Raw genomic sequence first — 23,732 nt, 5'->3', positions numbered from 1 at the left:
GAAAATGCTCCTAATCTGGCTGATGTGGCACTTGATCATGGAGATGATGTTCAGGAGATAATGGGGATGGAAAGAATAGAGATTTAGAGTGACAGAGCAAAGAATAGCAACTGTCATGAGAGTGGTAAAACCACTATACTGTGGTTTTACCCCAAAGCTGTGCATCCCTTGGACATCACCCTGCTTCATAAGAAGTGCCAGGTACTCTGGGAGTCTAGAAAGATGCTGTCAAGGGTGATTTCTGCAAAAAGGCACATTCTGAAGAGGATCATTGTAGGCACACAGTTTGTGGTAACTGGGAGTGGGGCTGGCCCCACCTCATCCCCAATGAGCAGCAGGTGAGCAGCACTGGCAGCAGTGAGCCAGGGAGTGCCCAGGGCACTGCCCAACCACCAAAGGGAGCAGAGGGCACACAGGTGCAGGGCATCAACAGGAGGGGATAAAAGTCTGGGCTGAGGAACAAGAAAGAGCAGACCCTTGCAGCCTTCTGAAGTGCTCTGATGTTGCTCTGTATGGGCAGACACCTGAAACTTCTGATGTGGTATGGTGTTACTGTGTGTGGGTTGAAGCCTTCTTAATTTGTGTGGGGATACTCTGTGTATGGTGGCTGTCTCAGCTGTGATAGGTCATAAGTTGTTCTCATCTAGTGGCCTCAGAGATAGCTCAGGGATAATGTCTAAGCTTTTGTGCTGTAGGTGAGAGAGAGGCTTTGGTTGGGTCTCTGCTCTCTAATCCTAATGGGAGTTTCTCATGGTGAAGTGTGTGCGCACAGAACTTGCACATCTGACAGGCTCCTGCACAGCCCCAGCCAGGGGACACTCTGTGAAAGGGCTGTTCAGAAGCATGAAATGGCACTGCTTGAATTCCCACAGGGATCCCCCCACTTCTCCTACCATTCTTGTTTCTTTTGGGGTGCAAATCTCCATGGGCATCCTGCAGTCAGCTGAGGAGATCCCCTGGGGCTGCTGGAGGCAGAGGAAGGAAAGGAGGCAAGGTTGAAGCAGGTAAATGCCAGATATCTTCTGTATGCCTGGAGGACCACACCCTGCTTCCCAGGAATAAAAGCATGAAATAAAGAGAGAGTTCTAGCTGGGCACATAGTGATGCAGAGAGAGATTTCTTTCAAGCAAGTCTTGGAAACAAAGTCCTTAAATAGAGTAAGGTTGTCAGCTCTTTCCAGCAGGATCTCTTGCACAGGTGTCAGCACATTGAGGGACTCTAGAGCACAGATGAAAAATCATTGCAGAGAAAGTTGATCCTCTCTAATGTCTGTGATGTATAAATGCAATTTCTATCATATATATGAAGCAGAAAGAATTGATGGAATATTAGCTTTGAATAAGGTAAAGTAGCAGACTCTTTGATAGACAAGTTTAATTTTTGCTGTCATCCATGTAGGTGGAAATCTGTAGTAAGTAGTCTACTGATGGCAGTTGTGTTAAGATCACTTTATTCTCACCCAGATCAGAATCTGATGCTTAGCCTTTGAAGTGTTAATTTCTGAAAAGTCCTATTAGCACAGCACAGAGTATGCAGTCACTGTCCAAAAACCCTTCCCAGACTAATTGCCAGCTCCAGCTTGTAAAACCCTAATGACTTAAATGGAATTATTGTAGAGTCAAGCTGATGGAAGGAAAATGAGAAGTAGATCAGAGTTTTTGGTCTGAATAATAGCATTGTTCAAGAACCTGTACCGTGTGTTTTAATCAGCAGTCCTGCACTGTAATTGTCTGTTTGTTGTGCAATGTTCCTAGAGACTCTCATCTATTTATACACCATACATAATCCTCATAAGTAAATGAACAGCATTTCCTAAGGCTCAAAATCCTTTCTCCTATTCATCTCTTTTCACTGGTCTCAGCTCTTTCTCTCCATATTTTCCCAGGAGCATAACTATATTTGTTGGAAAGCCCAAGAAAGAGCAGTATTGTGTTCTTAATGACAGAGGCAATTGAGACACTTTTGGAAGAAAACCAGATGGGAGGGCTCTATTTAAGGTCATGCATTTTAATCTCTCACTTTAAAAAATATCCTTTCCAGCTACTTCTCTGAAAACTTATCACAGCCGACGTACAAATCAGGAAAATTTATCCAAATGAATCCATTTGAATGCCATATTCATTGCTTCTGTTAAAACACACTCAGTAAAACTAATGTTTCTGAAATACAGGTCAGTGGTAAAAAAAAAAGCTGTATCACTATGGCAGCTTCAACCATGTGTTGCTTTTATGCTGTATAATTCCTGCTTTATAAATAATAATGTATTGAAGGACTTAGATGAGAAATCTTATTAGGGAAGATTTAGGAACCAAAGAATTTTTGTTTATCCTCCTCAGATTGGCATCCTACCTCTTACAACTTGGGTTTTTTCCCCTGGGCTCTTGCTGAAAGCTTCTTTTGGAAGTTTTAAACAGTTAAATGAGGTTCAATTAAATACTGAACATCTTGATCAAAAAATACGTATTTGAATATGTACTTTGGGGTCTCTCTGGAAAAGAAAGTGTGTGTAGGAGGAGCTGGAAGGAAACATTTTAGCTTTCATGCTTGAATATTAACTGTGCATTTGAAAAACACTTTCTTTTAAAATAAACATGTCTATTTATAAATATGCTTTGGACTTGTGACAAGTAGCAGCTTATGGGTCTGATGCTGAGCTTTTGTACCTGTGCAACAGCCACCAAAGTGTCCATGTGCAGGAAGGAACAAAAATAGGCAGAGAAATTGGTCTGACAGATGAGATTGAAACTGCTTTCTACACACTTAAGTATTTTCAAAGGAAGTCAGAAAAGGCATTTTATGAGAAAAGGAGCTAAACTGAAACATTGACCATGCTTAGGAAGACAATCTGATTTTTCAGCCCTGCTTCTAATCAATCTTATGCCCTCGTGTCTTCTATAAGCTGCATTACCTCATCTGCTGTGCTCTGGGTTAGCAAAGGATGACATTGCTTCTTGGTTTCACCTTTGGAAGTGCCTGCCAGGGCTGCTTTATGGCTCCCTCATTTCTCTGCCATCCTGCCCCACCTAGCAGAGCATGAGAGAGAAATAGAACTGCTGGGACTCAGCTTGAGTGCTGGTAATGAAGGGAAATGTTACATAAGAGATTAGCACTATTAAATTCATTGTGCATTCCAGAGATCAATTTAATAATGAATTACTTTACAGGAGACAAATCTTGGATTTCATTTGCTTGTTGAAGAGTTCCTTTTTTTTTTTTTTTCCCCCATTTCCCAGGTTCCTTTGATAAAAATTCAAAGAGGCACTACTAAAAGCACATATTGCTTGCTATTGTGATCTGAGGACTCAGTTATAGGATAAAAAGTGACACTGTCAGTACCCTGAGGGCACCAACAACTCTTGATCACCCTGAGCAGCATCACCTGGGGCCTCCACCCACCCCTTTGCCCACAGGTCAGGAGCATCAGTTAAACACAAACCTAATGTCCTAAACCCCTGTGCCCTCTTCTGCACCTGCCTTTGCTCCCTAAATGTCAGCCCCATTTTGTGTAGAGGCTCCTGTAGGAGCAGAGCACCAGCTCAGTTTTTCAGCTGCTCTATCCAGAGAACCTGAGATCAAGACAATCTTTGTGGTGTTAACCATAGTTCCCTGTGTCTCCACTTGCATTTGTGATGGTTCCATAAAAATGAATGAAGATGCCAGTGGCTTCTGGGTGATGTGAATTGTTGAATGATGGAGCACAAAGGGGCCAGAGCTGTCTGACACAGCAAGGGGACTTTTTCTGCCAATTTGAAATCTCACATTGTGTATATATATATATATACATTGTAGATTATGAATAGCCTGGTTAATGTGAGATTCTTCCACTCAGTTGTAGATGTGAATTGTTTTAAATTTGAGACTTTTGTTGGTTTTTGTATTCAGTTCTTTGGAAAGAGTCCTGAGACATCCATTTCCATAGAGGAAAAATATACTTATTCACAGGAGTAATTCTCAGCTACTGCATCTGGGAACACAGAAAAACAGTGCTTAGAGAGTCTGATATCCTCAGTTCCTTTGTTAGCAACCTGGCAGTGTTAACATTGCTTTAAGAGAAGAGGTTGAAGTTCATGATGTCTTGTTTTCCATAATGCTCTTCTTCTAAGCTTGAAAATTAAATTTTACTCCCCTCTGGTTTTTCCTTCTTCCTTTCTATTTGCTGAGAACTTAGTTTTGCCATTATAAATTGAATATGAAATTGGATTTAGCTGAAATAGCTGTGCAGGGTTTAAATAAAATGGAAATGTTTTGTACCTTCAGGACTGTCTCTGATAAAGACAGGATTAACAGAGGTTAAATATAAGTTGCTTAAACCACCCCATGAAGGTTTCATAAATGCTTGAAAATGTAGTAGCTCTGAAATTTTTGAAAAGATGCATCAATAGGTCCTGGAAAACTGCTTTTCTAATAACTATACCGGAAAAATATTTGGTGGGAGATCCCCTGGACTGGCAGCTGAATGCCTTCATTAAAAGGTAATGGTTGTGAGGTTTTTTTGCAAAAAGTCACTGACTGCTTTGTCAGTTTTGTACCTGATTATTTGTGTTCTTTCTGAAGTTACCTTGCCCCACAGTTACTCTATTTAGAAAATGGCAATAAAAAAACCAGTAAGAAATAAACAGCTATTATGCTTCTAAAGAAGTTCAGGGCCATTTTGTTCACCTCCCCCTCCCTGCCTGAAATAATAAGGCAATCAGCTGAGTTATTGGTTTCTGACATGCTGCATGCATTCCCTAGCTGGTGCCATTTATTCCTCTGATTGAACAAGAACCTCTTTCATTTTTCACATGAAGACTTTTCTTTTGGGTAAGTGCATATTCTTCAGTGGGGTACAGTAACAACTGGGCTAATTTAAAAATATCTAGCTTGACAACCGGCAGCCATCTGTCTTTGGCACCACAAAGATGTATTTTGAAAGGGTCAATTTAGTCTGTGGGGAGTTCTAATATTATTGGTTCCCAGTTAAAACTGCCTTGAGAATCTCTCTGCATTACACTGCAGTCTGTGGACTGTACATAAACTGGTGGCAAATTGTTTTCATGCTGTATTCTATGAATCTGCCAATGGATCTGTACAATCAGAAACAATATGAGATGAGCAATCAATTAAATAGCTTAAAAAATATTATTAGCTCTTAAATTTTTTTCTTGATAAATTTAGGAGACTATTGTCCTGTTCTAAGAGTGTCACCTCTCTAATGAGGCATTAAGGAGTAGAGGAAAAGGCTGCACAGGAGAGGACAATGCTTCTGGTGTAAAGAGCAATACAGTAAATGTCTGAATTCTGAAATACCCCAAGCAATAGCTCAGTGAGCCTCCATCATGAGAAAGGCTCAGTAGGGTGATGCTTCCCTTTTTGACAAGGAAATGATTAGCAAAATCCCATGACCACAGTTAATCTCTACCTCAGCTCTCAGGTGAATCAAGCCTCAGAGGAGGAGTCCATCAGAGCAAATGCTGCTTTAATTGAGGATGTTAACACTCAGCATATTTCAGTGCCAGCCCTGTGTTGGCACACACTAAGGGGTATCTAGTACCAAATGCAAGGACCTTGCTGGCGGGTATTGGGGCAAGTAAAGGTTCCCTGAGCTGGAAAAGGAGATGAAAACCAAACTTGATGAAGGTTTTCAATTTCAAATATTGAACAAAATAAAATGCTGTTAATTTCAGCCAGAGGAAAACTTCCTGGTGCTAACGAACACTGAATTTCATTCTAATTTTTCTGCTCTGATACAGGTTTAACTGATTTTTATATTTGCCTGACTCTAAATGCTAATGCAAATCAGAAACAGAGTGCTAGCAAATTTGGAGCACTGCAGTCCCCATTTATAGGGAGCTTCCTCTTCCAAACACTTTTGGAGAATGCACAAGAGATTTAAAAAATAACACAGTCCATTTTAAGAGGTAGATTGAAAATCATATACAAGTAAAACTTGGAGCAATAGGGGCTCATTTCTCTGACAGACCAGCTAAACAGCACTAGGGACAATGTATTTTAAAAGCAGCTGAACCAGCACAGGTTGCACTTGCAGTCCTTTCCCTTTGCATAGGCATAATTACATGCTTACAATGCATTTTGGATTTGCACAATTGAGCAGCCCCACACGTGTATCTGGAATGCCAGCCTCCATGTGGAAATGGCTTGCCTATTGCAGCCATTTCATGTTTAAAAGTAGCCACAAGCACACACATGCACAAAAGAACTCCATCAGTGCTCATTACAGGGTATTGTGTCCATTGGCACAGATGGAAAACCTGCATGGGGAGGATGTCAGCATATTAATTCCTGGGAACCAAAGGCTGCAAATTCAAAATGTGGATTTGATCACTGGAAGGGATTTGGAAAGGCAGAGCTTGCAAAGTACTGCCACTGTTTCCAGTGTGCATGGGGATCTCAGGTACACCTGCAGGCTGTCCCAGCAAAAGGAAACTGGGATCTGTTTCAATCCTGCATACTGCCTTCAAGCACCTTAATTAGCCACTCAACAGTAGGGCTTGTTGCTAATAACTCAGCTGGCTCTCCTGTGTGTTGAATGGGTTTGTTACAGGAATTTTATTTGCTTTAAGAAATAAGTGTAATTTAGCATAAGAGATAGGTATAATATTGAAGAAAACTCACCAAAAAATGCAAATAATTGCTAGTAATGTGTGAGGGTCAAATCCAGCAACAGTATTTGAAAAATAGGTTTTCATCCATTGCAATTTGTCCAGCAAATAGAACAAATAATTATGACAATTTCTACCATATGGGAAGAAAATAGAACAAAATACCTTTGTGTTTTGAAGGCATTCTGCTTGTCCTTCCTTTGATATGAGACTTCAGAGGGGATCTTGCTTTGGTGTCTGTGGATAAGGTGCTGTAGCTCCTGATTTGTGTTCTCTCACAAACTTCTGAAGCTGCAAAGAGGAAAGAGTGGGAAATGAGAGGATGCAAGCAGAATGCAGCCAGCAATGTATTTCACAGCAGAACGTGGGACTGTTACATTTCACCTTTGTATCTTTTGCAGGAGGAATTGGGTGCCTTGGTTATGACAGAGGACAGACACGGAAATGCCTTGATGCAGTGGAGATTTACAACCCTGATGGAGACTTTTGGAGGGATGGAGCCCCTCTGCCTTCTCCCCTCCTCTCCTTACGAACCAACTCCACCAGTGCAGGCTGCGTGGAGGGGAAGCTGTACCTCTGTGGAGGATTTCATGGAGCAGGTACTAAAATGAGTCCAGCATGCTTTGTGGAGTTACAATCAGTTCCACGGGGCACAGACTGCCCTGGTGAGTGATCAGCCCTATCAGGTGGCACTGGCATGCCCTGGAGTCACAGACCTGATTCTGCCCTTTGGACTGCCAGCTCCTAATGTCAATATGAATTGGGTTCTGAATGTTTGGCTTTGGCTGTTTTCCTTAACAAAACACAAAAATTTAAGGATGTTTGTGATCTGTTTCTAAACCTGTCCGAATCTAAAACCTCAGCAGAATTATTCTGGATTTATATTTAGAGTTACAGAAATGAGGAGCTTAGTGTTTTATGGACATCAGAGAACTTGGGCATATTTGTTGAAGATTAGGGCCCTGTCCATCAGTCCTTAGCCATGCTATCTCACTCTGCCTGCTTACTTACATGCTTTTTGTAATCAATGTTGAAAAAGCTTGTGTACTTAATGAGGGCCCTGGGATACAAAAAGACTGAAGGTCTAGGTCTGGTGATTTTAAATAATCTTAGCCCCAGGGACACCTTTCTGCTTTTAAGTCTTCTTTCTTCCAACTTTGCTTAGCTTTATCTAGATCTCCAGTGCACATAACCTATTTTTTTTTCATTATAAATGCAAAGGATTGCAAAACAAGCACACTTAAACGATTCTGCTACATACAGCTGCCACCCCAAATTCCTTTCTAGGAGAAAGCAATAGCACAGATAGCAATAGCAGTTATCCAGTGCTAATAAATATCATGTCAGCCTCACTGTTGATCAGGAATGGTGGTATCACTGGGAGACCTGTCCTTCTCATTACAGTTTTACTTGTACAACAATGTCTAAACTTAAAGATGCTGTTATTTTAGAATTATGATTTTCATCAGCTAGTTCACAACTTGCCTTCTGCTTTCATTTGCTGCTGTTTGAGGAAGCTGCTTCCTGAAAAGAATTGTTTGGCGTGTTCCATGTCATCTCTGATGGAAGTTCTGTGACGTCAGAGAAATTTTGCTTATCACAAATTACCGTGTTTCCATAGCAAATCTTGTGCCATTCTAGTTGTGTTTTTTTTTTCTCAGCAACATTATGAAAGAGCCTAAAGTTAGTGGGTAAGAATTTCAAAAGGCTAATCATGGGAAGTGGTTGAGTCACCATCCCTGGAGGGAGATAAAAGATGTGTAGATGAGGAGCTCGGGTACGTGGTTTAGCGGTGGGCTTGGCAGTGCTGTGTTAATGGTTGGACTGGATGATCTTAAAGGTCTTTTTCACCCTAAACAATTTGATGACTATGATCATTAACAGGTGAAAAATGAAGCAATTTTTTTCCAGATGACTAACAGATTAATATGAGATTTTCTGACTAGTGTAACTTCAGAGCCATAAAAAACACTTTCTGTACAATGCCACCACGTTCTGTCACTGAGTCATGTATAAAGAGTGGTTGTTCTGGGAGAGGCTGAAAGTCCTCCTGTGGATTTCAAGAAGGCTGTCTTTTGTATATTTGTATAATGCCAGCTCAATGGGGTCCTGATTCCTCCTCTACAATTGCATTCTGTATCATTATGTATAGAACTCCTTTGTACTAATAGTGCTATTTAAATTGGAAAACAAGAAGTCAAAGTTACAAAATGCCAGTTTTGCAGTTACCTGTGCAACCTGAATTCTGACCCCCTACATGTGCATTCTGTGCACCAGTAAAGAAGTGGTGTGCAGTTGTGCTGTTAGGCAGTCATTAACAAGGCAGCCAAAATAAGAGTCTCACTGTCAAATCAAGTGTAACCACATAGTTTAGGAGCTGAGAGGAACCTGTGCCTTAAATACAGGCTGATTAATGTGACTTGCAAGTTAGTACAGGAAAAGGGCTTTCTAAGTGGTCACAACAATAACAGCTTCTGGCTCCATCATCAGGACAAGGATGGGCAGAGGCCGTGAGCTGAGGGTGGAGGTGTCACCTGGCTGGCCTCTCTCCCTGGCCACATGCTCTCTGCATGCTGGAAAGGGTTCTTGCCTGATGAAGAGAGGTTTATTACCCTTTGGAGTGAGGGAGGGTTATTACTGCCACATGGGAGCTTGGAGAGGGTGCCTTGACCCTGCACTTTCACAATTACAGCTGCTCAGCAGCCTCAAGGTACAGAACAGCATGTGCTTCTGCTGCTTTAGTAGAAGATAGTATTATTTTAGGATGTGTTTGTTTGGTTTTGGTCTTTGGGCTTCTTGGCATGTCACTTTGGTTTTTGTGAGGGATGTGACTGAAAGAGGATATTCCAATTTTACAAAACATTGTAATTTATTTTCATCCAGTTGGAGTTCTTGGAACAAGCTGGAAGCACAGCTGTAGTCATTGGGTTTTCTGCCTGCTGAATGCCAAAAGACTGCTGTGATCATTCAAGAATAAGCACAGCAAAGAAAAAAAAAAGGAAAATAAGCCAAAATCACTGCTGCAATTGAAGTCTTAGCCTATAGGGCTGAAACTAACCCCCTGTATAGTATAGATCTGTCCTAATCTCTTCAGCCTTCACTTGCCTTTGCATTTGCTTAAACCCACTCTTGATCCAGCAGGAAGTTGACCTGGTAAAGACATTGTTTCATGTTAATTTTTGACTGGTATGTGTCATGCTCTCTATGCCTTCCTGCCTGTGTACAGACCTAAGTGGATCATTAGAGCCCAGAGATGCTGTAGCCAAAGCTGAAAAGCAGTTGTTAACTGCTTAAAGGGCCCTAAATTTGGAAGAAAGGATAAGTACTGCTCACCTACCATCTTCTCTGAGTCCCATGTGACAACTGAAGTTTTGTGATGGCAGGATTCCCATTCCATATGTATTGCCTGTCACAAGTCCTTGTCTGCCTGAAGGGAAGACAAATGGTGCAGCCCTAACATCATCCCCAGGAGAAAAGGAAGAAAAACTGCAGCTACTCAAGAGGGAAGTCAGCTTGGCTGGATGACAGTAGCAATGGGAGTCCTTCTAGAAGATAAGTGAACTCCAAAGTGTGTTCAAATTCCCTCTGAACTGCCAGGAATATTTTTCAATGTTGAGATATGTTGGTAATGCTTGTAAGGTTTCCCCTGCTGAGGCTTGCTCAGGTTAGAAGCTTGCTCAAAGCTGGCCATGGAAGAGGAGAGGGGATTAATTCAGCTGAAGCTCAGACACTTCTCTGCAATGCCTACACTTGGTAACCCTGGGCTCCCTGCAGCAGATGGAGAACCACAGACACTTCAGAGGGAGATTCAGATCCTTGGTGCTTTATATCTGCTCTGAAGGAGCAGAAAGAAATTCAGAATTCAGAGGAGCTCTCCTTCTTTTAAAGCTTCAGGTTTAAATCAGGATGTGAGGGATTCTAACTTGGCTTACCTAGGGCAAAGACATCCAGAACTTGGTGTCTGGTTTGATGGTGCAAACATCTGAGACCTCTGTATTGTTATCACTAGCTGATTAATTTGTATGTTTTTACAGTCATAAGTACCCAAAAAACACACTTCTTGTTTTGAATCTGTCTCCTCCTTAGTGAGACTTGCAAAACTTCATCTGTTGTCCAGTTGTTTATATAAATTAGCTCATATTCTACTAAAACGTCCATGGTAAACAGGAGCCATTAACCTGCATGTCTCTGCTCCAGCTCATGAAGCTTTTGTCACAAATGTCATTTTCTAGCACTGTTGTAGCACTCATCAAGATAATCACACATGTTTAATTTTTTCCCATTGGTTTATAATTCAGCACAGGGTGAAAGCACTACCCCAAGTATGAATACTCAGCAGGGCTCAGTGTGCAACAGCCAGTCAGATTTCTGCTGAAACACTGCCACATTTCCTGCTGTAACTGTGGATTTTAAACCAGCTTTTGCAGCCTGACTGTACAGTGCTCTTGTTGATGTGTTTTATTTTCTTTTCATTGAACAAAAACCTGTCAGGCTGCACAGGTTGACAGCTACTGACATCAGCCTGTGCCCAGCAGAAGCAGCCTCATTAGTGTGGCTCCCTGATGGAGGGGGAGCAGCTCTTCAGGTATGCAGGATTACACCCTTATAAAATGCCTGCCAGATCAGGTTCTTTCTTTTTGACTGCTTCTGAGCATTATAAATGTTTTTCTGGTGAAAGTAATGAAAGAAAAGGTGTGTGTGTGCCTGCTTACTGGGACTATGTCATCTGCAGTCATTGTCACTTGTAGCCTGTATCTGGTGGCTGGGGATTGTAGCTTTAGTTTCAGGCTATAGGTGTTGGTCCAGCTGTCTGGAAACTGAAATCCAGAGCTGAGTTGTTGGTTTGTTTTTTGGGTTTTTTTAACTCAACGCATCCTGGCAGTATCAGTGACAGTGTGGCCAGCAGGACCAGGGCAGTGATTGTCCCCCTGTACTGGGCACTGCTGAGGCCACAGCTCAAATCCTGGGATCAGTTTTGGGCCCCTCACTACACAAAGACATTGAGGGGCTGGAGTGTGTCCGGAGAAGGGCAAGGGAGCTGCGAAGGGGCTGGAGCACAAACCTCCTTGGGACTGGCTGGGGTGTTTAGCCTGGAGAAAAGGAGGCTCAGGGGGACCTTATGGCTCTACAGCACCTGAAAGAGATTGTAGCCAGGTGGGGTCAGTCTCTTCTCCCAGGTGTAACAAGTGACAGGACAAGAGAGGAAGCAGCCTCAAGTTACACCTGGGCAGGTTTAGATTGGATATTAAGGAAAATTTCTTCATCTAAAGCACTGCCAAGCACCGGAATGGGCTGTCTAGGTCAGTGGTGGACTCACCATCCCGAGAGGTGTTTAAAAGCCACATGTAGTTGGGACGTGAGTTAGGGGTAGCCTGGCAGTGCTGAGTTAATGGTTGGACTTGGTGATCTTAGAGGCCTTTTCCAACCTAAATGATTCTATGATGTTAATTAAAATGCCACCTCTACTGTGATACTGTCATCCATGTGACATCAGCTGATGTGCAAAGTACAGGTACAAGCACCCCAATGCAAATTATGAAATGTTTAATAGATCTGCTCTTAGCAGCACATATCCCCTAAAAGGTCTCATAATTTCATCAAGTAATGGGGCTTTTTGTGGAGCTGTCTCTGAACTGGCAGTTTTGCCATCTCCCTCCTGTGTAGCTTAGGGCAGAGGAGGAGAATGTACTTCCCTAACATGTATGTTGAAATTTTCTGTAATGTGTGTAGTTTTATATGGTACCAGAGCTGCTTAATCCAGTTTTGTTATTTACTTACTCATATCAAGTAGAAATAAATTTTTCTCTTGAATATTGTTACTGCCAGAGAAAGAAAGAAGGGAAGAAATATCTGTGAAATGGACATGCAAGAACCTAAATTATTTTGTGCTTGCAACTGTTACCCAGGATAGGTGACAGTGATACAGAGTCCTGCTACTTGTGTTAATTTTGATTCTTATAAACAAAACAAAACAAAAATTTACAGTGGATTAATTTTCTAGTCTATTCTTCCTCATTTACATAATCTGCAATCCATGCATTGGAATAGAAGCAGCTCTGCTTGCAGCAGTGCAGAACTGTGTAGTAATTACTATATTCCAGCTGAGCTAATGAGTTTTTATCTCCACGCTGCCCACTCCTAATAGCTGACTAACTTAATAGTTATTTATTTTGACTAATCTCCCATGGAAGCTGTTCCCCTTAGTCTCCTCCGTTATGTGATTTAGATGGAGAATCATTCTAGTGCTTGTTTTTTATTATAGTGGTTATGGAACATTACTGGAATTAAATATAGACATATTAAGGAGTCTGGCACAGTAAATACTGCACTTGTGAAGCTTGGGGGTTGAGAGATTGGAACAAAACCTGGTTCTCCAGCACCTTCCCATGTTCCCAGCTAAATAAAGCAGAGGTTCAAACCCCGGGCTGCTTATCTGCAGCACTGTTTGTTTCCCTCTGTTAAAATTTAGTGTGCACAGATGAATAATTAAAGTTCTCCTGCCCACAGTTGTTGCCATTAGAATAAATATTCCCACCAATGGAAGGGATTCAGAGCCCTTGCATTTTGCTCTGCTCAGGGCTGCAGGCGCTGCCATGGCTCTGCAGCTCACAAGCCACATCCACCCCAAAAAATGCAGCTTGACCTTTCACCAAATCCTCCCCCAGCACCAGCATGAGCTGCTGGCACTGGGAGAGACCCCTGCAAATGCTGCCTGCCCAGGGAGAGCTGCTCCTCTACCCTGCTCATTAGCTGGAAATGTGCTGCCATAAATGAGGCCAAATCAGGTCAGGGGAATTGCTGGGCAGCAGCACCTGCTCATTTCACATCTAAATTTGACCTTCTCACTCTCTGGAAGTGGTATTAGCTATTCAGTCCTGCTTCTTACTGAGGCTCATTTATTGTTTATAAAGGGTTAATGAATGATTAATAGATATTTTAATGCATTTTAATTAATTGCTGAATAGGTCAATAGGTTGTTTAGAAACATGGCTTGTAGCCATGTGTGACATCAACTGTGTTCAAAACTGTCATGCACAGTCTAAACATGTTTTATATCTTCTATAAATTATATATGAACCTATCGTAAGGCATTTAGGAACAGTACTTCAGGATGGGCTGAGCCAAATAGTTCTTACTCTGATTTGCTGTTTTTACCCATATAAGTTCATATTGCATTCATTCATATTGCTGCCTCAGTAACCTGTGATCCTGCTATCACCTGCTTGTGAGACTGTGCCTGAAAGAGGCCTTGGCCATGAAGAGGAGGCAAAATCTGGAAAGATTTTAAAAGCTTAAGCAGCTGGGTCAGTCCCAAGGATAAGCAACTGAATTAGGAGCTCCCTTCTGTAGACCAGCCCATTCTTTATATATATATATATTTAATTTTTGTCTCCACTGATTTTTCAGTGAATGGGTGGCTATTGAATCTATGGTCCTGAAGAACTGCACAGCAGATCAGGATGAGGGAGGACCTGTTTATGAGAATGAATAGCTTACCTTACTCCATGCAGGTGCTGGGGAAACAGCAAGGTGCACAGTGGTGAATTGAAGCCCCCGCCTTCCTCCCAGCTTTGGGTGTGTCTGGTGGGACACACTGCCTGGGCACTTCACCTGGCCAGCCTCAAACAGCCCAGCCAAGCTGTGGATTCTCTGCCTGCTCCTGCCCACAGGCACAGATGATGGATGGCCCTGACCTCCTGAGGGTGCTGCTTGTGTCTCCCTGGTGGAGATAGGGAGCAGCTCACACACACAAATGGGATTGAAGGCCACAGACTCGGTGAACTTATTATTTTTCCTACTGCAAATGAGGAGCCAGGACATCTGGTAGTAATGATCTAAATGCACTTCTATCCCATTGCCACACAAATATGAATTCCCAGGTCACCTAACTCCACCTCATGTAATTATGGAAGCAGCTATTAGTGGTGAGGAAGATAAGTAGCAGAGGCTAGTCCCATGTGCTTGAAATCATTCTCTGGTGCAGATAATGGCATGAAAAAACAGGTACAAACCAGCAGTGGAGGCTGAACTGCTCCAAGGCAGCTCTGGGTGGCTGTTTGGTGACAAGAACTGGGCAGACAAGTGAAAGAAACACCTGAGTAAATATTTCAAGGACTGTTGAATTGGCAAGCACCTTGTGATATTCAGGTGCTTTTTTCCATGACAAGAGCAGAGCAGACAGCAGTCCAACTGCTACAGGTTGGATGTCTTTTTTATAAAATTTATTCATATAAATTGATCTATGGCAAAAGAATAGATAACGTATTAGAAGCCTTCAAACTGGAAAGGACAAAAGGTTGTATCAGCCTGAGAACCAGCATCAGGAGGAGCTCAGACAAGTGGCCTGTGTGAGAATGTCCTCAAGGACAGACTGAGGCTTTTCCCAGCACACGAGGTGGCCCTGCTCTGGCTAAAGTTGCTGAGGTGCTGCTGGCCATCTAACAGTGTGTCAGTGTGGCTCTGTCACTGCTAGAAGGCAGGTGAACTTGTCCCAGAATACTCTTTTTTTTTTTCTGCTCTGCACTGATGCAGAGGCACCATGACTTGTGGCTTGGCACCTGCTCTCACTGTTTCCACCACTCTGCTTCCTCATTCCTGTGCTGGAGCAAACCTCCCAAAACCTCCCAGCTGATGTCAATGGGCTTCTGCAAGAAACAATGAAATATCAACCACATTTCAGCAAACTTGCCATAGATTTCCCTCCAGTGAATGGAAATTCAGAATGATTTTTTTTTTAAAGTTCAATCCTCTGGACAATGAGCAGGCTACAGCAGAAAGGATTTATTTATCTTGGCTTACAAGTGTAATTGCTGTGTGGTTAGTAGTCCTGGATGGAGTATGGATTTTCTACCTGCTAAGCATATTGCTTAATTCTTCTACATCTGCCTCCCTTTGTCCCTCTCAACTGAAAACCTGACAATTGTACCTGAATTTTCAGTTACAAATGAGAAAGAAAGTCCAAAAAGGATGATAATAAATACTAATGTAATATGGGAAGTTGTTCCTTCATTCCGAGCCTCCAAATCAGAATTGTAACGTGGTAAAAAAAAAAAGTCCATCAAAACACCTACAAAGACACAAAACCCAACAAAGCAAAAAAATCCAAAAAGCAAAACAAAAAACCACCAACAACAAAACAGATGAAAAAGCAAATGAAATATTTATGTTGCCTGCAGTCATACTGTGTGTCTTTCCAAGAATTGTTCATCCTGATTTATGTTCAATCCTGATTCAAATGGCATGAAAAAACTTATGGCATAAAGTGAAGTCTGGCCATATTTGGGGAGTGAGTCACAAACCTTTCCAAGAAAAAACATGATTGTGTATATGGAAAGCAGGCAATCACTTACTGAAAATTAATATTTGTGTTCTTTTCCTTTCTGCACATTCAAAGAAAAATTTGATGTGAAAAAGTGTTTTGTTTGCAGACCAGAATATAAAAGTTAATCTTAAAACTAATTTTGCTTTGACTACTGTATTTGCATATATAAAATACAGTTTTAACTCTCCTAAATAGAACATTTTCAGGTGTAATTTAAGTCTTGCACTGGGAAGAGATGGATTTCTAGGGTCACTGTTAACCTGCAGTCTGGACTTGTACATCAAGAAGGCAAAACTGTACCAAAAGAGTTCTGAGTCTTTTTAACACCCCACCATTTCTGGTGGGGATTAAGTTACACTGGGATTAATGATCCCTTTGCTGGTTTAGCCTCTTTCTTTCCTGAATATGAATAAATCACTGTTTTACTGCTAGAAAAGGATCTGCATCAGGCATAGGTTTGTACAATTGGAATAATTCTAATCTAAAGTGGTTTAAATCCTGTGCAGAAAAACACAGGGTAAGAAAGTTTCTTTAAAACTTTAACTTCTTAAACAAGAACATGCAGAAAAACAATGCCTCATTCTGTAGAAATAAAATGAGTGAAACCCTTTCATTAGGGAAGGTGGTTGTCTGGTGAGGCAGAATAATGCAATGAGGACAGAGAGTTGTGTGGGGTGGCTTTTTAGGAAGGTGATCTCTGCAATACAGCCAATATCATTCTGCAGGTGTCATATGATTCTCCTGTGAGCAGAATAATCTATGACCTTGCCTTTTTAAAATTGCAATTAAATAAGGCAAATCAATGAAGAAGAATCAGTAATGACTTGTACCTTCGAGCTGTTATTGGGATTAAAGCCCAAATCCAGCATTATAGCCTGGAATCAAAGGTGCTATTCTCTTTGGAAAGCACCACTTTTTCTGTTGTTTTTACCAAGAAAAAATAAGATTAAAAGAAGGCTTGAGAACTGAAGGTTTTCAACTAATTTCTCTTTTAGAAAAGGTGTAATTTTTTTTTCTGAAGTATGACTATTTTGAGCAGTGCTTTGCCTCACATGAACTTTCTCATCTAAAGGGTGCTGCTTAATTTCCTTTAAACAAGATAAAACTAGAGAAGTTATTGCTTCCCTTGACTCTTTTTATCTCCCAAGGGTTAACAGTTAACTAACACTGCTTGTGCTGCAAAGCAGAATTTCTAATGTGGAACAAAACCAGTCAGAAGATCCCACAGAAAAAGGGAAACAAGGGACATAAAGGTTGAGAGTCACCCAGGTCAGGAAAAAACACAGCAAGGCTTGTAAGGAAGGGCTGCTGAACCTGCCTTTGATCTTTTAATTATGAATTCTTTTTCTGAAGTGTTGCAATCACTCACAGAATGTCTTGGTTCCAGCATTTGATTATTTTTCCTGTGTTTGTCTCATTTTTGTCATCGTGCATGCCAAAGAAAATCCAGGCATAAAAATTTATTGCATAAAAGAGATGATCTAATAAAAAACCACAGAGACAGGAGCCTCCCGTGCCACAGCTTTGGTCTGTGTTCCTGCATTTGCCTCAGGAAAAACCTCTTCACTCTTGCAGGGTCACACAGGAGTTTGCTGGTAGTGGCACATGTTATTTGTTTGATCTTTTTCAGTTGTGTCTTCTCTCTTCACACATGGCTTTTTTAGCAGTTTGCTGTCTTCTGTCTTGAATGGCTGCAGACTTCCAATGTATTATTTTCCTCCTATAAAGTCCAGGTTCAATAAGCAATCCATCATAACCTGTTTCACAAAAAGGAATGGAACAAAGACTGTTCAGATGAGACTGTATCCTGCAATCTTGCTCAAAGCTCCTGGAGAGTAGGCTTGTGGAGATCTATGAGAGTCCCAGAGGTCTGGCTTTGGACCAACAAAAATTACACCACAATAAATTATGGGGGGAAATGAGAACAAGTTGTGGAAGCGGGGGTAGAAACGCTGTGCTGCCCTCCTGTATCCAGATGAAAGAGGGTGATGGTGAGTGGATTCCTTAGATAAGCATGACAAAAATGTGCAGAAATGTCCACAAAACTTGTGCAACATCCACAGATCTCGTGCATGTTCAGAACCTGCTGGAAACAGAACTGTCCTGTACCCACTCAGCAAGGGAGCCAATTCTGGGAGGAGAAGCCTTGTTTCCATCTGACCTCCCCACATCCCAAAGCTCCTCCTTGCAGGGGAGCCTGGGGGGGTATTTTGAATCCCACCACACTGCATCATTATAACATCAACACCAATTTTGTACTCAACCCCCAGAGCTGCCGTCCCCTGGAGAAATATGTGGTCTGTTTCCAACGTGAGGAACAATCTGTGTCTCTGGGTGCTCTTCTGCTTTCATTCTTTTGCCCTTCTTCAATCCTTCAGCGTCAGTTACACATAAGGGCAGTGCCCAAACCATGAGGTAGATGTGAGATGGGGCTGTTGCTGGAGGTTTGTTTGTATTAAAAAATTCCTATAAGGGATAGCTGAATGGGAATCTCACTCTGGAGCCTGTAAATTTTATCCTGTTACCAGTCTCTTAAGACTCAATAAAACAGCATTGAGTATTCAATGTTTCTTGCTGTGATGGTTCTTGCCCTGGTACCTGCAAAGTGTCTGTCCTTGGAAGTCTGAGACCTGGCTTTTAAAGCATCTCTTCTGAGGCTCATCTGACAGCAAAGCACGTGCATGTCCTCAGCTCAAAGTAAGGAAAACTTAGGCTAAAGTTACTTGCTGTGAGAAAGCAGCTTTAAGATGAAAAGAAAAAGTGAGCAGAAATGAAAGATGGTTTTATTTTTACATAAGATTGGCTTTGAGTAACAATTGTTGCAGAGCTCAGGACTGTTGTTAGCAAAGGAAGGATTTGTAGTCTTGTAAGAATTTTGATATAGCACTGCTGGTTCTCTGCCTCATGGTGATTCCTTTATGTTTTGTTTGTCTTTGTAAAAAGCTTATTGTCTGGAGGTTGGCTGTGATTTAATGACATTCTTCTAACCTGCCTGTCCATGACAAATTCCTCAGCATTTCAGAACATCTAAAGTGCATCTAGAGCCTTGGGGGCTCTTTCTGTCTTTGTTTCTCCCTAAATCACAGGATGTTCAGACTGTGCACCCAAGAAAAGCCATAGTATTGGAGTGCTTCCTGCAGCCTGAGAATTGCATCTTGGCTGGGGCCAAGAAAAGAACACACTGCATGCAGGCATGCTTGTGAACAAGAGGCAACACTCTGGCTCTAAAAGATGAGCATCTGACAATTGACTGCAGGATAAACTGCCACCTGCATACTTGTACAATGATGAAGCACTTGGTGCTTTTGTCTCTGCACCTGGCACCCAGAGTGTGAAGACTGACTGCACTGTGGAGATTTCCATCTGAACTTTTTAATTTGCTGTTTGTTGACAGTGTCAGTACCACAGAAATTACCTTTTTATTTCCCCTTTCAGAAGGGTCATAATAACAACTGCCCAAACCTCTTGGATCCTGTTTGACTTGCTCCCTGCTGCTGTTGCCTTTGTTTTTCAGCTCGTCATGAAGTGATCTCCAAGGAGATCCTGGAGCTGGACACGTGGGAGAACCAGTGGAACGTGGTGGCCACCAACGTCCTCATGCACGACAGCTACGACGTGTGCCTCGTGGCCCGGCTGAACCCACGGGACCTCATCCCTCCTCCTCCAGATTTAGTGGACCAATAGAACTCATGGGGCTCTCAGCACTTCCAGATTCTGCAGATACCGAAGAATTTGGGGAGAAAAATGCTGCACTGGCTCTGGATCACAGCTGGGTCCCACACAGAGGGAAGGGCAACGCATGCTTAAGGACGTAATTGCCTTTGAGCTGTGCTTCTCTGATGATGCTTAATTTGATAGTTCTGGTGCTCTGCACTTCTGTGCTTGAAAGGCAAGGTTGTCCAGCCCTTGTGTGTGCCTCTGCATCTTCAGTCTGGCTGTGCAAGCTCCAGTGCTGGGTGAAGCCTGAGCTGCTGGGACTCTGCCTGACAGGCACAGTGGCAGCCAGGGCTCAGCTCACAGCAGACACATGGCAGAAAGCTCCAGCCAGGGAAATCCCTCCTTTGCTGTTCATCCCCAGGAAGCTAAGAAATAGAGTAAGTCAGCTGATGAGAAACAAGTGCCAGACTGTAATTGACTGATGCAAAGGTAAAACATAGAAAAGCCTTTGTTTGAAACAAAATCCCATTAGCCAAGGTCCATTAGCCAAGAACACCAGCTCCTGCAAACACTATCTAAGGCACAGACACAACAGTCAAGACATCCTGTCTTTGCTAATAGACCTGAACCTGTGCTGGTAGAAAATTAATCCTTTGGCAACAAATCACAAATGAGCCTTTCAGTAGGGTTGGTAGGCAGTCTCTAGCAAAGACAAGAAAGATGTTAAATTTTCACATAAATCCTATTTATTACAAAGCCTGGTATGACCAGGATCTTGGAGCTCAGTTAGGAAACTTCCCTTGAGAGATGGATAAAGGAATGCCAACTAAAAAGTAATAAATGAGACCACTATTATCTGCATATCAGCATTGCAGCTACAGGGAAAGGAGAGATGTGCTAAACAATAAATGTTTCTGTAATAGCTTTAATGGAGGCTAATAAGGCTAATTCTCTACCAACAGAATTGGCTATAATCACAGGGAAGAGGAACAATTCAAACAGTGCTTCTGAAGGCAGTGCTAGCCTTTGTAGGGCTTGAAGACAGTAGGTTAGAGTGAAAATTGCTATCCTATTTGAATTACCAATAACTATTCTCAGTTCTCTGGTGCCTGCCTTGCAGTGTATCTCTTGCAGACGAGAACTGGAAATCTCATGGTGCTCTTGGGCCACAGCTGTAAATGGAAGATGCTGCAATGCAGACTGCATGTCAGAGGCAAACATAAGACTAAACTATGATATTGTGTGAGAATAATCATTGCCAGCAAGAAGTGGCTTTTGATAACTACAAAAGCAGCAACAAAAGTGGAACAAAAACAAAAAAAAAAAAAAAAAGCAAAGAAATGAGGGAGTGCATCAGATAGTTTACCCAGAGTTACTTCCAGTATTTCTGTTTAAGAGCATCTCAATTTTCTCTTTCAATCATGTTTTAGGCTGCAAGAATGCCAGCTCTCTTTGTTGCTTTTCTGACTGCAGTGCTCTGCTTATGGCAGAGAAAGATGGAGAGGATGATCCAAAAGCCCTTTCCCAATTTCAACTTGTGTTATTCATTAATTATTCTATAAATATCCAGTGGGAATATTAAGCTGTCATATAAAAACTTTAAGAGGAAGAGGACTAATTTTCCCTGATAACTCTTGTAGGACACTGAGGAATGCTCAGACAAGAAGGGATTTGAGGGGAAGAAATTAAGGAAAACACATAGAAAAAGAGTAAATCCATGAGCCTTACATCTAATTGCTTGTCTTCCATTGCATTTCCCAAGCAGAATGTGTGCCACAGCCTAAATATGTACTCTTGTGTTTGCATAATTTCTGTATTATTCAGCAATCCTCTTTTTCTTTCCATTGCTTATATAGGTTATCAACTGCCTAGAACAGAGTAGTGACAACCATGAACTTGAGCAGTGCAAATCAGTGACCAGTTGCTAAAATCTTAACCCCTCTGGTCATCAAGTGCAGTTGTAGGTGTAAGATCAAGAAGGCAAACTCTGCTTTAATAAGTTTTTAAATGAAATCAGTAGAAAGTTCTTCCAATCAAAAACCATCCAATACTGGAAATTTGTTGACTTTTGTTGTTACTGTGAAATAATTTTGTTTTCATTTCTCTACAAGGCTCTTAAGGCAGCTGGAAGCAATGCTCTTGAGTATCCATTAAGGGTTTCCTTGTGAACATCAAATTCTGTAACTGTACCTAATTCTTTCCTTTTTTTTTTTTTTTTTTTTTCTTTAATGGATTTTTTTTGATCTTTGGTCTCTGCTCTGTGGTCAATTTCTTACAGTCCTTGTGGTTTAAAGCCTGGGCTAATTACTGGATTTCACTCCCTAAAAGACAGTCTATTTGAAATATTTCAAGGGAAAAAGGGAGATATTTGCAACCTTTCATTAGTAATATTTGACATGTGTGTGAAACTCAGCTGGCACACTCCAATTAAACTTTTATTTCAGTAGTGAACTTGCTGTTTCTTTCTCACTTCATATGTTTTGCTTTTAATACTGATATTTAATGAGCTGGATGGAAGGAAAGTATATACTCTGAGAAGGTCTGTCTTGATAACTGAGGAGAATAATGACAGACATTTTATATAATGGCCTTGCAATCAGGGAGCTTGAGCTGCACCGGCCAGTTAACAAGGTTTTTTTCATGCAGCAGGGCCAAGTGACCTCCCTCACATGCTCTGAGCATCACCTTTCCTGCTGCCCATGGGGTCTGACTGCCAGGGGGGACCCCCATGTGTCTGTCTCTGTTTCTGCCCAAGTCACAATGTCTAGCACAGGGGAATGTTTGGGGTTTTTTTCTGGATTAAATATCTAGAATGGGGGCACTAACTTCTTAATTTTATGTGGGCCCCATGCAGTTCCTTGGGTTGCCCTTGGGATGACTAAAATTTCCAAACCAGTATTTGAAAGTGCAGCTTGTCTGAGGCAGGCAGAAGCAGAAAGCATGCTTATTGAGAGGTATAGATGTCAACCAACATCCCTCTGAGAGTATAAGAATCTGCAGCTCTGCTGTGTCCATGGGTAATCTCACATTGCTGTCAAAGTTGTTAAGAGTCTTAACTTCTTCTATGACAAAACCTGATACAAGCAAAAAATAAATTGCAGAGTATGCATTCTCCAACCTCCACCAAGTGTGGGTTTCACTGAAATAATATTTTACTGCAGCCCCTTTCCATCTGAGCAGCAGTTAGCTTAGTGTTTCATCAAGGCTGAATTTACATCATCCATAACTCTAAAATGCAAGCAGTGCTGGAAGCCACCAGCTGTTTAAATGGATGGGGGGTTTATGAAGCAAAAGCATACACCACAGTTTCACTTGAGGTGCTGAAGTATTTCACTGGTTCCCATACATGAAGAAAAAAGTTGGAATGGTAGCTGGTCACATGGCACACAGGGAAAAAAGCAAAAAAGTGAAATGCTACAAAAAGCTAATTGAAGCTCTCAATTTTTAACCCCAGCTAATGTTTTAATTTTGAAATTGTCCATAGATAACTGACTTCATAAAGATTCCTGCAGGATTTCTCATGTCTGTTTTCATACATGTTGTCAAGCAGGAAACCACCAGGCATCTGACTGCTCACCCTCACCCAGCACTGCTGGGGCTGCTTGCCTGGGTCTCAGTCCCTGCCCACAACAGGCAAACACACACACACTGCATTTCGCATGTGTGCAATATTGAGATTTATGGGGCAGTGTCTGTATTTTGTTCCAGCAGACACACATTGATACTCAGAAAGCCTTGATTTGCCAAAAGAAAATTGCCTTGGTGCGCACAGAGCTGTCAGCTCTTCTACCAGCACTCCCAAATATGCTCCAGGTAAGAGGCTGAGGGAGCATCTGTACAAGAGGCTGACAACAGAGATGGGAAGAGGTTCCAGAGTGTTACAACATGTGGTGGATTCGGCCCTGGATCTCCTGATTCTGGGGTTTTTTTCCCCTCTGCTTGAGATGTGTACTGAGATCCATGATCATGTTCCAATCAGTGAAAAAATAAAAGAAGCTAGAATATATTTTTTAATATTACAATATATTCACAAAGATCTATGTTGCTTTTCTGCTGATTTGGAAGACAATGACATTCTTTTAATCAGCTGTATACCTAGTGATTGCTGTCTTAGCTACGGGGGTGGTCCCTTTCACTGCCTGCTCCCCTAA

The 23,732-nt window shown here is 41.8% G+C and overlaps 1 protein-coding gene across 1 annotated transcript in view; it reads left to right on the top strand.

Annotated features, from left to right (window-relative positions):
* The window catches only part of KBTBD12 (kelch repeat and BTB domain containing 12), a 28,904-nt gene extending 9,085 nt beyond the window's left edge, over positions 1-19,819 (top strand). The window contains exons 4-5 of the mRNA XM_058813045.1: positions 7,004-7,201; positions 19,439-19,819. Of these exons, the coding sequence (XP_058669028.1) occupies positions 7,004-7,201; positions 19,439-19,608 (368 nt within the window). The 3' untranslated portion in view covers positions 19,609-19,819. The remainder of the gene's footprint in view (positions 1-7,003; positions 7,202-19,438) is intronic.
* The last annotated feature ends 3,913 nt before the right edge of the window (positions 19,820-23,732 follow it).

The sequence above is a fragment of the Ammospiza caudacuta genome, chromosome 12 (assembly GCF_027887145.1).
Source record: "Ammospiza caudacuta isolate bAmmCau1 chromosome 12, bAmmCau1.pri, whole genome shotgun sequence".
In the NCBI taxonomy this organism is placed as follows: Eukaryota; Metazoa; Chordata; class Aves; order Passeriformes; family Passerellidae; genus Ammospiza; species Ammospiza caudacuta.
This window is presented reverse-complemented; position numbering and strand designations above follow the sequence as displayed.